The sequence below is a fragment of the Geotrypetes seraphini genome, chromosome 2 (genome assembly GCF_902459505.1).
Source record: "Geotrypetes seraphini chromosome 2, aGeoSer1.1, whole genome shotgun sequence".
Taxonomy (NCBI): domain Eukaryota; kingdom Metazoa; phylum Chordata; class Amphibia; order Gymnophiona; family Dermophiidae; genus Geotrypetes; species Geotrypetes seraphini.
The window spans coordinates 3,136,867-3,154,080 of record NC_047085.1 but is presented as its reverse complement, the minus strand read 5'-3'; the positions used below and the strand labels follow the sequence as shown (position 1 = coordinate 3,154,080).

Here is a 17,214-nt window from a genome sequence, read left to right as displayed (position 1 = left end):
AAAATGGTTTGTGGTCTTCGTCATAAGGCTTATGGGGACAGACTTAAAGATCGCAGCCCAGACACCAATAATCATTTGATTATCTGCTGATTTTATCTGTGCAATATTTATTTCTGATATTGTTTTGTCTTACCCTTCCTGCCTCTTTTTTACTTTTAGTTTCTTCTCTTGATACTTGATTTGCCGCCGCAAAGCGGCAGCCCAATGGACCCTGCCTACCTGTCAGCTGGTACATGAATTTAAAAGAGTCTTTTTGCAGCGTACGCCAAAGGAGCGCGATCAAGGAGCACACAATGCTCCTTGATACGCTCCTTTGAATCTCACTTTTCTATTTATCTCTTCAATTATTTCCCCGTTGTGTTCTCTGGAATTTCAATAAAATCCCGCTTAAAGCTCATCATTTCTTTCTCCTTCTCTTCTTCTTTTTCACCCCACCCCAACCTCTCTAACGATGAACGCTCAGTATTCTAGGGTCATCGCCCAGCTCAGGTTAATAATGCAACCATTAGTTGTATTCCACAACGCACCAAAATTCAGCCTTATCGAGCTTATTCTCTTCCTTCTCTCCCTCTCAACGACATAGCCCCACAATGTCTAAACTTAGGTTTAATTAACTCCAGGTCCATGCGCACCAAACATCACATAATCACAGATCTTATTACTCATCATTTCTTGGACCTTCTCTGCATAGTAGAAATCTGGCTATATGAGGGAGATGAGGCGTACCTCTCCTTCAATAGTTTCCCTGGTTACTCTTACTCCAATCATCACTCTGGCAGGAAAGGAGGTGGTCTTGCCATTATTTTCAAATCCTCCCTTACCGTTAGCTCTAATCCCTCCTCGATCAATTCTATTGTATAGGCCATTCAACTTAAAATTCACACCAATCCTGTTGTTGACTTACTCCTTCTCTATATCCCTCCTCCACTTAACCCAAACACTATCACTATGGCTCAATCTATCATTTTTTATTTTGCAACTCTTTCCCAAAATCCCATTATTCTTGGTGATTGTTAACATTCATTTTGAGGATTTCCATAGCCCATTCACCTCTAATTTCCTAAATCATTTACAAGACCTTAATATCTCCCCTTTGTTTTCTGATCCAAAACTCATTCAAAAGGTCACACTCTTGACATGATCTTCAGTCCTTTAACCCAAATTTCTAACTTCTCTAAACCCCTTATAATACAAGTTCCATGGCCTGACCACTCTTTCATTTCTACATCCTATCGCCTAAAGCCTCCATCTCATTTACTGCCAACAAAAACCTTCCTTACAAGAGATTTTCACAATCCGTCTCTGTCTTCTTTTCACATACATGTAAAAACTTTTGACGCTGTTGGCCCTAATGAACAATTAGCAATCTGGGACACTGCCTGTCGTTTTCTTCTTGACAACCTAGCCCCAATTTTTACATGCACTGTTTCTCCTAAAAAAACAGCTCAACCCTTGGTTTAACTCTTCACCGGCTCTTCTCAAATGTCAGCTCCGTTCACTGGAACGCAAATGGGGCTCCCACCCTACTTTACTTAACCTCAATAAATACAAGGAACATTCAGAATACTATAAAAAGACTTTGAACAGTGTAAAGAGGAAATATTATTCTAAATGCATCACTACAGCAAAGAACTCACTAAATTTAAGCCTAAACCAACCACCCCTAACACAGACTCTCCTTCAGCTCAAAACCTGGCAAATCTTTTTCAAGAAAAGATCAGAAATTACAACAAAAACTAATTCCATCATTCACCCAGAAGATGCTAAACTTAACTCACTAAGCTCCTCATGTTCAAATTTTTCTCCTCCCTCCTTAAAAGAAGTACAACATATTATGCACTATCTTAATCCCAAAGGTTCCAATTCTATTTTTGGACCATACATTCTTAAACTTATTCACACAAGCCTCGCCTTGCCTCAGCAACACTACCAAAAGCCTGGAAGCATTCATTTATCTTTCCCATTCTCAAAAAACCATAAAGGATGTTCTAATAGCCAATCTTCCTCTTTTAACAAAACTGACAGAAAAGATTGTATTCAATCAGATTTTGTCAAAAAAAACCCCACAAATTCTTCACCCCAATCAAACCAGGTTCTGCAAAAATCACTCAACAGAACACTCCCTTTTAGGATTAACAACTTCTATTCAATATTTCCTTGAACAGCATAGATCTGTTATTCTTGTCTCGTTGGACCTCTCAGCAGCCTTTGACACAATAGATCACTGTTCTTCAACCACCGGTCCGCGGACCGGTGGCGGTCCGCAGGAAATTTTTGCCGGTATGCAGGGCCGGCGAGATTGACTCACTTCAATTTCCTACCGGTCCGCGCAGGGCCGGCAAGATCATTAGCTGAAGTCCACGCTGGGCCGGAGAGATCTTGGTGAGCCTCCGACAGTGGCTTTCTCCTCTCTCTGCAGCTCTCCTTTATTTCCCAGCGCAGCGATTCACAAAGGCAGCCTCGGGGCTTTTGCTGAGTCGCAGCTGCCTCTGATGATGCAACTTCCTCTTTCCTCAGAGACGGCACGACCCAACAAAGGACCCAAGGCTGCCTTCCTGAATCGCTGCACTGGGAAGTAAAGAGAGCTGCTGGGAGGGGAGAAAGCCACTATTGGAGTCTGGGAAGCTGCTGGGCAAGGGGAAACAAGAACAGCTGCTACTGGACAAGGAGGGAAGGAGAAGGAAAGATGCTGCTGGGAGGGGAGGAGGGAAAGGAGTCTGGGAAGCTGCTGGGCAAGGGGAAAAAAAGGGACAGCTGCTACTGGACATGGAGGGAAGCGGAAGGAGAGATGCTGCTTGGAGGGGAGGAGGGAAAGGAGTCTGGGAAGCTGCTGGGCAAAGGAAAAAAGGGACAGCTGCTACTGGAGAGGGAGGAGAGATGCTGCTGGGAGGGGAGGAGGGAAAGGAGTCTGGGAAGCTGCTGGGCAAGGGAATAAAAAGGGACAGCTGCTACTGGAGAGGGAGGAGAGATGCTGCTGGGAGGGGAGGAAGGGAAGAGAGTTACTGCTGGACAGGAGGAGGAGGGAAGGGAGAAGAAAAAAAGGAAGGAAACAGCTGGCAGGGAGATTAGAGGAGGGAAAGGGGAGAGACAGGCATGAAAAAGTAAAGAGATTGATGATAGGAAGGGGTCAGCAGAAAAATAAGCAGAGAGGGATAACGATGGTAGATCTGGTGTAGGAGAGCTAAAAATAGAGAACAGTAAAGCTGGAATGAATCATGTAAAAAGGAGAGAGGGGGCGCAGGTTGGATGGAAAGGGGAGGGGGGCATAGAAAGAAGATAGATACCATATGGAAAGGGGAGAGGACAGACAGTGGATGGAAGGGGCAGATGCTGGATTGAAGAGACAGAGAGGGCAGACGCTGGAAGGAAGAGAGTGAAACGAAGATGAAAGCAGAAACCAGAGACGACAAAAGGTAGAAAAAAATAATTTTATTTCTATTTTGTGATTAGAATATATCAGATTTGAAATATATATCCTGCTAGAGCTGGTGTTAGACATAACTGGGGACTGCAAAGCCCAGGCAGTGCTTCTTTAGCTTCCAGCTGGCTTAGGGCGCTCTCTGAACAGGGGCAGTTGCTCTAGTTGCACTCCCCTAAAACTATTCCTGTCATGTGTGACTGCAGTATTCTGTTAGCATGATATTTCTGTGTAGCATTTTGTAATAATTTGGCTTGTTCAGTTTTCTTGATAGTAGAGGGGATATATGTGAAGGGGAGGGGAGAAAGGGGTTATGTTGATCCTTGCTCTGTATTATTTGTATTTATAAAATGACAATTGTACAGAATATTGTTTCTTTTTATACTTTAATAAAATACATTCAATATAAAATCATAACTGAGGCTTGTGTGGATGGGATCAGATGATTTATGGGGACCGAGTTCACGGAGATGGGCAGAAATGGAGTTTATAAATTTTAGTCCTAGTAGTTTGCCGGTCCACAAAATAATTCTTTTATTTCTGCCGGTCCACGGGTGTAAAAAGGTTGAAAAACACTGCAATAGATCATGAATTACTACTTAAAAGGTTGGTATTTCTAATCAAACCCTAGCATGGTTTACTTCCTATTTTACAGACCGCTCTTAAACTAAATTAAAGCTTAACTTTATATACCAGGTCGTCAACCTAAGGAAGCTCGACTCGGTTTACAACAATTAGATTAAAACTAAAGAAAGTTTATGATTAAATAAAAATTAAAGAAAGTAATAGCAAAAGTTTCAAAATGTTTGGCAAAAAGAAAAATTTTTAGAAGTTTGCGGAAAGATTGGAAAGAACTGGGGCTCCTCAGAATTAAGGGGAATTCATTCCATAGTTGAGAAAGTATAAAAGCCAGAGATTGACTGAAGATCTTAACTCATAGCACCTTTGGCCATCAACAACAACTGAACTAGTCAGTACAACAAAAATTCTAGGTGTTCTAATAGATAACATTCTAATAGATAACGTATCGCCCACAAATTTCTACAGTACTTAAAAATTGTTTCTACAAGCTACGAATGATAAGAGCTCTTGCAACCATTCTGGACCAACAATCTTTAAATATTCTTATTCATTCTCTCATCATTTCAAAAATAGATTACTGCAATTTATTATACAAAGGTTTGTGTCAAAAAGAGATCAGATGCATTCAACTAATCCAAAATTCTGCCATAAAAGTTATAACTAATTTCAGGAAATATGACCATGTCACACCTTTACTAAAAAACGCCCATTAGCTCCCGATTCCCCACAGAATAACCTACAAAACAGCTATCCTCACATTCAAAACCCTACAATCTAATAAACCAGCTTTAATTGATAAGATTCTTATCTGTTATGAACCCCCCCCCCGAGCTTTAAGATCAATTTCTCAACAACTCCTTGACATCCCCTCCTTAAAAATTATCGGCACTCGTCGAACCACTTCCTTCTCAGTCACAGCCCCATCAATCTGGAATTCCCTACCAAATACCTTGAGGGCCGAAAACAGATAAATTCAAAGGCGGACTCAAATGTTTCCTTTTAAAAAACGCCTTTGAGTAATAACTTTTTTCTTTCCCCTCCTAGATATAGATAGATAGATATACATATTTACATATATTTTTTTTTCTTCTCAAAAAGCATCTTTTCCTTATTAATTAGGACCCATTCCTTCCCCCCCTCTTCATGTTCTTTCCTTTTTATGTGGCCTTTCTTGGTAATTTTTGTATTTCATCTACTTGCCCATTGTTTTCGTGTCTAGTCCAAATTTGTCTCGTCAATATGCCCTTGTAAGTCTCCCCCTTATTTTTAACAATGTAAAACGCTTAGAATATATGATAGGCGTTTCAACAGGAGAGAACATAAGAATTGCCGCTGCTGGGTCAGACCAGTGGTCCATCGTGCCCAGCAGTCCCCTCACGCGGCGGGGCGGCCCTTAGGTCAAAGACCAGTGCCCTATTTGAGTCTAGCCTTACCTGTGTACATTCTGGTTCAGCAGGAACTTGTCAAAATACCTATGTGACAAATGCATATGAGACAAGTCTCTTTCAATGTCTTGAATCCCTGGAGGGTGTTTTCCCTGCTAAACTAAAATTAAAATAAACTAAATCCCACACACTATCACAGAAGATACCTACAGGAAGAAGGAGTGGCCTAGTGGCTAAAGCTACAGCCTCAGCACCCTGAGGTTGTTGGTTCAAATCCCGCACTGCTCCTTGTGACCGTGGGCAAATCACTCAATCCTCCATTGTCCCAGATACATTAGATAGATTGTGAGCCCACCAGGACAGATAGGGAAAATGCTTGAGTACCTGATTGTAAACTGTCTAGAGAACCTTGATAAGTGGTATATAAATACCAAAAAAAACCAGAATGCCTTTGAGCAATCACATAAGGCATACTTTGTGCATTCAGTCCAGCTGGTGCTAGAGCCCTTTCTCCTCAAGCTACAGAGTTACTGCAAGAGCCTCACCAATGCAAAGTCCAAATCTATTATTTAGTGGCCCAGACTCCTCATGGCTCTATCTGCTGAGACTGTACTGTAAATTCACCATAAAAACATAAGCATCGCCTTTGCCGAGTCAGACCATAGGTCCATCGTGCCCAGCAGTTCGCTCCTGCGGCAGCCCACCAGGTCAATGACCTGAAAGTGATCCTTTACTAAGACATTTTATCCTGTATAGTACCCCTCTAATTATACCCTTCAATCCCCTTTTCCTTCAGGAACTCGTCCAATCCCTTTTTGAAACACAAAATCATACTCTGCTCTACCACCTCCTCTGGAAGCACATTCCAGGTATCCACCACCCTCTGAGTGAAGAAGAACTTCCTAGCATTTGTTCTGAATCTGTCTCCCTTCAATTTTTTTGAGTGCCCTCTTGTTCTTGTTGCCCCTGCCAGTCTGAAGAATCTGTCCCTCTCTACCTTCTCTATACCCTTCATGATCTTGTAAGTTTCTATCATGTCCCCTCTAAGTCTCCAATTTTCCAGAGAAAAGAGCCCCAGCTTCTCCAGCCTTTCAGCATATGAAAGGTTTTCCATGCCCTTTATCATTCTTGTTGCTCTTCTCTGGACCCTCTCGAATATCGCCATATCCTTCTTAAGGTACGGCGACCAGTACTGAACGCAGTACTCCAGATGCGGTCGCACCATCGCCCTATACAGCGGGAGGATAACTTCCTTGGTTCTGGTAGTGATTCCATTTTTGATAATGCCCAACATTCTGTTCGCCTTCTTTGAGGCCGCTGCGCATTGTGCCCACCAAAGTCCCCAAGTCCTTTTCTAGGTTGCTTACCCCCAATACCATCCCTCCCATCGTGTAGTTGTACATCTGATTCCCTTTCCCTATGTGCAAGACTTTGCATTTCTCTACATTGAAGCTCATTTGCCATTTATTTGCCCATTCACTCAGTTTGTTCAGGTCCCTTTGTAGTTCTTTACATTCCTCAACAGTTGTAACCCTACTGGAGAGTTTTGTGTCGTCCGCGAATTTTATAACTTCGCACTTCTTCCCTACTTCTAGGTCATTTATGAATATATTGAACAGCAGTGGTCCCAGCAATGACCCCTGCGGGACACCACTCGTGACTCCTTTCCAGTCAGAATAGTGTCCCTTTACTCCTACCCTCTGTTTCCTGTCCGCCAGCCAATTTCTGATCCATTTGTGCAAGTCCCCTTCCACCTTGTGGTTCCACAGTTTCCTTAGTAGGCGCTCGTGGGGTATCTTGTCGAAGGCTTTTTGGAAGTCCAGATATATGATGTCTATGGGGTCACCTTTGTCCAATTGTTTGTTTATTCCCTCAAAGAAGTGCAGTAGGTTCGTTTGGCAAGATCTTCCTTTACAGAAACCTTGCTGGCTGGTTCTCAACAGATTATTTCTTTCTATATGCTCATTGATGCTGTCCTTGATTAATGATTCGGCCATCTTCCCCGGAACTAAGGTTATGTTCACCGGTCTGTAGTTCCCCAGGTCACCTCTAGATCCCTTTTTGAAGATAGGTGTAACATTTGCTATCCTCCAGTCCTTCGGGATTACCTCTGTTTTCAAGGATAGGTTGCAAATCTGCTGTAGTAACTCCGCTATTTCGTCTCTGAGCTCTTTCAGTATTCTTGGATGGATTCCGTCTGGTCCCGGAGATTTCTCAGTTTTTAATCTATCTATCTGTTTGAGTATGTCTTCGAGGCTCACCTCCATTGACAATAATTTTTCCTCTTGATCCCCCTTGAAGATTTTTTCCGGATGTGTCCTCTTTTGTGAAGACCGATGAGAAGAATGTGTCTGCCACCTCCTTTTCCTACTTTACCACTCCTTTCTTGTCTCCCTCATCCAGGGGTCCCACCTCCTCCCTCGCCATCTTTCCATGCTAAGAGAAAGACAGTGGCCTAGTGCTTAGAAAAGAAGTCACAGTTGATCCATTCCTGCTTCTTGGGAGACTTTGTGTATGTAACCATCTCCCACTACCTCATATACGCCTCAGGAAAGGACTAAATACTTTTCACCACTATACAGTAGAGCATTTCATATATCCAGAAACAGTATAAAAATAAACACCTGCAAGGTTAAAGTCCCCTCCACCTAGATTCACAAACCACACTCACCTTTAGCTTTTGCCTGTCAGTTCCATCATTGTCCTCCTCACTAGCATCTTCCTTTTTATCATTATTACTAAGGGAGGCCTCTGCACCTTCATCACTACTGTCACTGGCAGAGTCCTCCAGACCCGAGAACAGGCTCTCCTCACTGTCTGTCAGGTCTTCACTGTCCACATCGCCGACCTTCTCATCCGAGGGATCAAAAAGAGGCAGCTGAAAAGTTGAAAAAGAGCAAGTCAGATGCAGACACCCTCATCCTTGCACAGACGCAAGCCCAAACGTGGTCATCTTCACCCTGGCGCGAGCCCAGACATGGACAACACTCACCCTGGTGCGAGCCCAGATGTGGACAACCCTCACCCTGGTGCGAGCACAGACGTGGACACCCTCACACTGGCACAAACTCCCTCACCTTGGCATGAGCCCAGACGTGAACACCTTTACCTTTGACCAGGCACGAACCCAGATGTGGACACCATCCCCCAGGCGCAAGCCCAGATGTGGACACCCTCCCCCATGCGCGAGTCCAGATGTGGACACTCACCCTGGCGCGAGCCAAGATGTGGACAACCCTCACCCTGGCGCGAGCCCAGATGTGGACAACCCTCACCCTGGCGCGAGCCCAGACGTGGACACCCTCACCCTGGCGTGAGCCCAGACATGGACACCCTCACCGTGGCACAAACCCAGATGTGGACACTCTCACACTTGCGCAAACTCCCTCACCTTGGTATGAGCCCAGACGTGAACACCTCTGCCTTTGACCAGGCATGAGCCCAGATGTGGACACCCTCACCCAGGCGCGAGCCTAGATGTGGACACCCTCATCCTGGCGCAAGCCCAGCCATGGACACCTTCACCTAGGCATGAGCCTAGATGTAAACACCCTTGCATTTGCCCAGGCATAAGCCCAGATGTGGACACCCTCACCCTGGCGCGAGCCCAGATGTGGACACCCTCAACCTGGCGCGAGCCCAGACGTGGACACCCTCACCCTGGCGTGAGCCCAGACATGGACACCCTCACCGTGGCGCAAACCCAGATGTGGACACTCTCACACTTGCGCAAACTCCCTCACCTTGGTATGAGCCCAGACGTGAACACCTCTGCCTTTGACCAGGCATGAGCCCAGATGTGGACACCCTCACCCAGGCGCGAGCCTAGATGTGGACACCCTCATCCTGGCGCAAGCCCAGCCATGGACACCTTCACCTAGGCATGAGCCTAGATGTAAACACCCTTGCATTTGCCCAGGCATAAGCCCAGATGTGGACACCCTCACCCTGGCGCGAGCCCAGATGTGGACACCCTCAACCTGGCGCTAGCTCAGATGTGGACAACCCTCACCCAGGTGCAAGCCCAGATGTGGACAACCCTCACCCAGGCGCGAGCCCAGACGTGGACACCCTCACCCTGGCGCGAGCCCAGCCGTGGACACCTTCACCTAGGCATGAGCCTAGATGTAAACAGCCTTGCCTTTGCCCAGGCACAAGCCCAGATGTGGACACCCTCACCCAGGCGCGAGCCCAGATGTGGACACTCATTCTGGCGCGAGCCCAGCCGTGGACACCTTCACCTAGGCATGAGCCTAGATGTAAACACCCTTGCATTTGCCCAGGCGCGAGCCCAGATGTAGACACCCTCATCCTGGCGTGAGCCCAGCCATGGACACCTTCACCTAGGCATGAGCCTAGATGTAAACAGCCTTGCCTTTGCCCAGGCACAAGCCCAGATGTGGACACCCTCACCCAGGCGCGAGCCCAGATGTAGACACCCTCACCCTGGCGCGAGCCCAGCCGTGGACACCCTCACCCTGGCGCGAGCCCAGATGTGGACACCCTCAACCTGGCGCAAGCCCAGATGTGGACAACCCTCACCCTGGCGCGAGCCCAGCCGTGGACACCTTCACCTAGGCATGAGCCTAGATGTAAACAGCCTTGCCTTTGCCCAGGCACAAGCCCAGATGTGGCCACCCTCACCCAGCCGCGAACCCAGATGTGGACACCCTCGGCCAGGCACGCGCCTGGGCGCCTATCTCCTTGTAAGTGAGCAGCACCTTCTCCTCCTCCTCCTCCTCCTCCTCCTCTTCTTTCCTCTTGGGTCGAGCGGGAGTCCTCATGAGTGCAGACACAGCAGCCCCGTCTCCAGCAGCTACAGACGCACGTGCACGACTTAGAGCGACCAATCGGAGAGCGCAGAGACACCAAAGCCACGCCCACACCGGAACAGGAAACGGCTGTCTGTGTGAAGTGCCAGCCTTATTCTAGGGCTCTCTTAGCTCCTGCCTCATTCTGGAGCTCCCAGTGCGTCCCAGGCCTCATTCTGGAGGTGTAATAGCTTTCAAGCCTCGTTCTGGTGCTCCAGGAGCCGCTCCCGTTGCGTTGCAAGCCTCACTCTGGCTTTCCCGGGCATCTCTTTTTCGGAGTGGCTTCTGTGAGATGGTAGATGAAGGCCAAGTGGCCCTTCAGCAACTCCTCCTCTCCCAGGCTTTCTTGAATTCAGACGCTTTGTCTGTAAAGGAGTATTTCTAATCATTACTCCTAAGCCCATCACCTCTTAACTTCATCCTATGCCCTCTCATTCCAGAACTTCCTTTCAATTGAAAGAGATTCGACTCATGCGCATTTACTCCACGTAGGTATTTAAACATCTCTATCATATCTCCCCTCTGGGATGAGGCCAAAAGCACAAAATAGAAAATTGGTAAAAAGTCTAGTCTAGTCTAGTCTAATCTTCGGTTTATATACCGGGTCATCTCGTGGTAGAGCTCGACTCAGTTCACAAATAATTAAAATCAGAGGACGGATCCAAGATGGCGGAAGGAACAGTTAGCTGAGCGTCCAGGTTCGAGCATGAATCTGACTTCCTGTTTCTAAGAAGAATTTTTACCTTGAAATGCTGAAAAGGAGAGGCTGTAGCGCCGCTTGAGCCTCGCAGCGTTCCGGTCCAGCCAGGCTCGGTAGCATCGACGAGCTTCTGCACCAGAAGCAGGAAGTGTCGGTGGCAGCGTTGGCATCCCCGTTGAAGGCATCCTGCAGCAAGACACAGGTGGTTTCTCTGGGACTGGAGATCACGTTGAGCCCTGATGCCAGAGCACCTCCCCCTCTTTCTCAGACTGCCAGCTCCCCGCAGGTGGAGGAGCAGTCGGAAGGCGGTGAGCTCTTCTCCCTGGAGGCTTCGGATATCAGAGAGGGGAGCTTGGGGTTGGACTCTCTTCATCGGCAGGAGAGTCCAGTGGAGCCTGAGGCTTTAATCAATAAAAGGGTGAATTGCAATAGGGAGAGTCACCAATAGGAGGAGAGGGCAGTTGATGTGAACACAAACATTGAGACTGAAAAACTTTCCATTACATTTGAGAAACCCCGAGAGGTAACTCTGGATGACCTTTGGGATCTTGTGGCAGATCTGGCTAAATCAATTAAGCCTCAATTGCTTCAATTGGAACAAAAATTAAATATCTCCTAGAAACATGTTAAAACGCTATATGATGAAAGTATTGGAAATTGCAGAAGAATTGTTGCCACCATTTACCCAGGTCTACTATTTGCCTACACGAAAAGAAGAAGAACACCAAAAATCACAAAAACATAGAAATAGACGGCAGATAAGGGCCACGGCCCATCTAGTCTGCCCACCCTAATGACCCTCCCCTACCTTTGCCTAGTGAATAGAGCCCATGTGTCGATCCCATTTGGCCTTAAAATCAGGCACGCTGCTGGCCTCAATCACCTGCAGTGGAAGACTATTCCAGCGATCAACCATCCTTTCAGTGAAAAAGAATTTCCTGGTGTCACCTCGTAGTTTCCCGCCTCTGATTTTCCACGGATGCCCTCTTGTTGCCATGGGTCCCTTGAAAAAGAAGATATCTTCTTCCGCTACAATGCGGCCCGTGAGATACTTGAACGTCTCAATCATGTCCCCCCCTCTCTCTGCGCTTCTCAAGCGAGTATAGCCGCAGTTTGTCTAACCTCTCTTCGTACGGGAGATCTTTGAGTCCCGAGACCATCCGGGTGGCCAGTCTCTGAACCGACTCCAATCTCAGCACATCTTTGCGATAATGTGGTCTCCAGAATTGCACACAGTATTCCAGGTGGGGCCTCACCATGGATCTATACAATGGCATAATGACTTACGGCTGACGAAACCCCTGCGAATGCAACCTAGGATCTGTCTTGCCTTGGATGAGGCCTGCTCTACCTGGCTGGCAGCCTTCATGTCCTCACTGACGATCACCCCCAAGTCCCGTTCTGCAACCGTTCTTGTTAGGATCTCACCATTAAGAGTATAAGTCTTGTATGGATTGTGGTTGCCTAGGTGCATGACTTTGCATTTTTTGGCATTGAAGCTGAGTTGCCAGGTCCTAGACCAGCGCTCCAGTAGGAGTAGGTCGTGCATCATGTTGTCGGGCATTGAATCTTCGTCCGTTGTGCATTTTCCCACTACATTACTTAGTTTGGCGTCATCGGCGAATAATGCTATTTTACCTCGAAGCCCTTCTGCCAAGTCTCTTATAAAGATGTTGAATAGGGTCGGTCCCAAGACCGAACCCTGTGGCACTCCACTGATCACCTCCGTCATTTCTGAGGGGGTGCCGTTCACCACTACCCTTTGAAGCCTACCACCAAGCCAGTTCCTAACCCATTTCGTCAATGTGTCACCTAATCCTATAGAACTCATCTTGTTCAGCAACCTGCGGTGTGGTACGCTATCGAATGCTTTGCTAAAGTCCAGGTACACGATGTCCAGGGACTCCCCAACATCCAGCTTCCCCGTCACCCAGTCAAAGAAGCTGATCAGGTTGGATTGACATGATCTTCCCTTAGTAAATCCATGTTGACGGGGGTCCCGTAGATTTTCCTCATCCAGGATCTTATCCAATTGTCGTTTGATCAGAGTTTCCATAAGTTTGCTCACTATAGATGTTAGACTCACTGGTCTGTAGTTTGCTGTCTCCATCTTTGAGCCTTTCTTGTGGAGTGGAATGACGTTAGCCGTCCTCCAGTCCAACGGGACGCTTCCCGTACTAAGGAAGAGGTTGAAGAGTGCCGACAGTGGCTCTGCCAAGACATCACTCAACTCCCTAAGCACCCTGGGGTGTAGGTTGTCAGGCCCCATTGCCTTGTTAACCTTGAGTTTTGACAGCTCATCGTAGACACTGCTGGGCGTGAATTCGAAGTTACTAAATGGGTCAACTGAGTCTGCCCTTGTCTGTAGTTGAGGGCCAATCCCCGGCGCTTCACGGGTGAAGACTGAGCTGAAGTATTCATTTAATAGCTGGGCTTTTTCGGAATCCTTTTCCACATAGTCTCCGTTTGGTTTCCTTAGACGTACAATCCCGCCAGAGTTTTTACTTCTATCACTGATATACCTGAAGAAGGATTTATCTCTCTTCTGGATGTTCTTTACCAGAGACTCCTCCATGTGAAATTTAGCCTCCCTGACTGCTGTTTTGACTGCTTTTGACTTGGTCAGGTAGTCTGCCCTAGAGTCTTGTTTCCCCGATTGTTTGTAAGAGATGAAAGCTTTTTTCTTTTCCTTGATGAGGTCCGAGATCTCCGCAGTGAACCATTGCGGCTTGTTGTTTCTTCGCCGCTTACTTACTAATTTAACATAGCGGTTTGTCGCTTCTTGTATGGTGGCTTTCAAAGTCGACTACATTTCTTCCACGCTATCGGTTTTTGCTTGGCTTTGTAGCGCCTGGTGAACAAAGGAACCCATGTCTTGGAAGTTTGTGTCCTTGAATTTGAGGACCTTGGTCAGCGTGTTAGATTTAGTGAAACCTTTCCTAAGATTGAACCATACCATGTTGTGGTCACTGGAGGCCAATGTGTCGCCCACCGAGACCTCTGTGACACTTTCTCCGTTGGTAAGTAATAGGTCCAGTATTGCCTGATCCCTTGTTGGGTCTAACACCAGTTGCTTCAGACCAGCTCCTTTCATAGAGTTTAATAGCCTCCTGTTGCTGCCAGAATCGGAGGTTAGTGTATCCCAATCCACATCAGGCATGTTGAAGTCACCTAACAATACTGTGTCCCCACGCAAGGTGATATTTTCTATATCCCCGATTATTTCCATATCCAGGTCAACCTGTTGTCTTGGGGGTCTGTAAATTACGCCAAGATACAAGCATTTGTCCTTCCCTCTGGCCAAATTAACCCAAAGGGATTCTCCAGTGTATTGGACATCTGAGATTCTTGTGACCTTAATGTCATCTTTAGTATATAATGCTACACCTCCTCCCAATCTGCCTTCTCTGTCCCGGCGAAGCAAGTTGTAACCCGGTATGACCATGTCCCACCCATGATCAGCAGCCACTAAACATTTCAATGATGTTGGAACGTTCAGATAGGGAAATGGAAACACCGGCAACATTATTCCTTACAGTAACCCTAGCACCAGATAAAAACTGGTTAGTCAGACTTTTCTTCAAAAATAAACTAAAATAATTCCTTGGATTTAAAATACAAATGTTTCCAGATCTGGCACGAGACACTCAAAAACGTCGTCGTGAATTTTTGATCCTAAAACTGGGAGTTACTGCTCTTGGAGCAACTTTTTTTCTTCATCACCCATGTAAATGTGTGATATAGTATCAAATGGAAAAATATGTTTTCTTTGATCCTACTCAACTGACAACCTTTTTGTTGGCTGCTCGCCTGAATGCAGGAATAGCATGAGTGCTTAATGTTTAATTTGGACATTTCCTTCAGCTGATTGAATTTCCTGTTTTCTTCTTTTTTTCTTGGTTAGTTTTTAGTAGTGCTCGCTGATTAAACTTCTTGGATCTAGGTATTGAGGACTTGAGCTGAAGTTAAGCTTAATTTCTTATTAGGGTTATGTGTATATTATTACAACTTGTAATGTTTGTTTTCTTACTTAACTTCTAAACTAAACTAAATCTTGGGTTTATATACCGCAACATCTCCACAGGTGGAGCTCGACACGGTTTACATGGTTAGGGAAGGAACGGAACTCCAATAGATTTATAGAAGTAGGTAAGAAGAGAGGTTAGGTGTGATAATACTAGGGAGGGGATGAGGTTACGTTTTGGAGAAGAGCCAGGTCTTCAGAAGCTTACGGAATGGTAGAAGGGGGCTCAAGTTGCGGAGAGGGGAAGGGAAACTATTCCATAACTGAGCGATTCTGAAGTGGAGGGAGGAACCGAGTTTACCAACGAGGGAGATACCTTTTAAGGAGGGGAGGGATAATTTTAGTTTTTGCGTGGATCTAGTGAAGAATGGATTTGAGGAATTCCAGGATAGAGGAATAAGAGGTGGAAGGATGCCGTGGAGGATCTTGAAGGTTAAGCAGGCACATTTAAAGTGGACCCTGGAGATGACAGGAAGCCAGTGGAGCTTGGACAGGAGCGGAGAGACATGGTCAAATTTACTTTTTGAGAAGATAAGTTTGGCCGCTGTGTTCTGGATTAGTTGGAGTCTGTGGAGGCTTTTCTTTGTTAAGCTAAGGTAAATGGAATTGCAATAATCCAATCTGGAGAGGATGATGGACTGTACGAGCACGGCAAAGTGTTTTTGGTGGAAGCAGGACCTCACTTTCCTCAGCATGTGAAGGCTGTAAAAGCATTTTTTTATCAGGGAATTGAGGTGGTCGTTGAAGGATAGCGAGGAATCTATGGTGATGCCCAGGACTTTGCTAGAGAACTCCAGTTGTAGAGAGGAGCCTGTGGGCAGTGGGATGGAAGTGGGTAGATGATCAAGTTTAGGGCCAAGCCAAAGTAGTTTGGTTTTGGACTCATTCAGTTTCATTTGTACAGCGAGGGCCCAGGATTGAAGGTTGGTTATGCATGAAGTGATGTTTGCTGTGAGATTGGTGAGGTTTGCGTCGGTCTCGAGGAGGACCAGGATATCGTCTGCGTAAGTGTAGAGTGTTTCTAGGGGGGAAAGGTGGAGGAGGTTCAGGGAGGACATATAAATGTTGAAGAGGATAGGAGATAGGGGGGAGCCTTGTGGGACTCCACATGTCGGTTTCCACGGGGAGGATGAGGTACCATTCTTCTTGTACTTCATCTTTCTGTACAAGTGGATACTTGACATGTTTATGGAAAATATGATGAATAAATGAAATCAGGTAACATATAAAATGTGAACATGAGAAGAAGATGTTAAAACACTATTAGTTTGTAGATTCAGAAGATAAGTCATTAAGATATTGTGAAAACAATGTTTTTAGAACTTTGCGGAATTGTTGTAGATGACCTATCAATCTAACTTAAGGAGTTTAGATTTAATTCCCTTAAGAGAAGGGAACGATAGTTTATATTTCTGTATAATACTCGAGTGGCAAAATCTAGAAGTATTCCAATGTAAGGGAACAAAAGGATCAAAAATTCCATAAAGAAAATTGAAGCCAATACATGCACACTTAAACTGAATCCTAAAACGAACCGGAAGCCAGTGAAGCTTTCTCAACAAGGGAGAGACATGGTCGTGCTTTCTCTTCCCAAAAATGAGTTTTGCCGCCGTATTCTGTATTATCTGCAGTCGCTTTAGACTGCCCTGTTTGATGCCCGCATAAACAGAATTCCAGTAATCCATCTGGGCAAGCATAATAGACTGAACCAGCACTGAGTAGTGTTCTTGATGGAATAGTGATCTAACTTTCCTCAGCATACGTAGACTAAAAAATCAGTTTATCTGATCATGGAATGTGAGAGATGAGTCCAGAATGATACCAGAACATAAGAATAGCCTTTCTGGGTCAGAACAATGGTCCATCAAACCCAGTAGCCCATTCTCACGGTGGCCAATCCAGGTCACTAGTACCTGGCCAAAACCTAAGATGTAGCAATATTCCATGCTACCTATACAGGGCAAGCAGTGGCTTCCCCCGTGTCTTTCTCAATAACAGACTATTGGCTTTTCCTCCAGGAACTTGTCCAAACCTTTCTTATAACCAGCTACGCTATCCGATCTTACTGCATCCTCTGGCAACGTGTTCCAGAGCTTAATTATTCTCTGAAAAATTTTTTCCTCCTATTGGTTTTAAAACTATTTCCCTGTAACTTCATCGAGTGTCCCCTAGTCTTTGTAATTTTTGACAGAGTGAAAAATCGATCCACTTGTACCTATTCTACTCCACTCAGGATTTTGTAGACTTCAATCATATCTCCCCTCAGCTGTCTCTTTTCCAAGCTGAAGAGCCCT

General features: G+C 45.8%; 1 protein-coding gene across 1 annotated transcript in view; it reads right to left on the bottom strand.

Moving 5' to 3' along the window:
* Nucleotides 1–10,267, bottom strand: part of BOP1 (BOP1 ribosomal biogenesis factor) — a 204,715-nt gene extending 194,448 nt beyond the window's left edge. Inside the window, exons 1-2 of the mRNA XM_033934857.1 lie at nucleotides 10,107–10,267; nucleotides 8,057–8,263 (exon numbers count right to left, since the gene is read on the bottom strand). Coding sequence (XP_033790748.1) covers nucleotides 8,057–8,263; nucleotides 10,107–10,169 — 270 coding nt within the window. The 5' untranslated portion in view covers nucleotides 10,170–10,267. The remainder of the gene's footprint in view (nucleotides 1–8,056; nucleotides 8,264–10,106) is intronic.
* Between the last annotated feature and the right edge of the window lie 6,947 nt (nucleotides 10,268–17,214).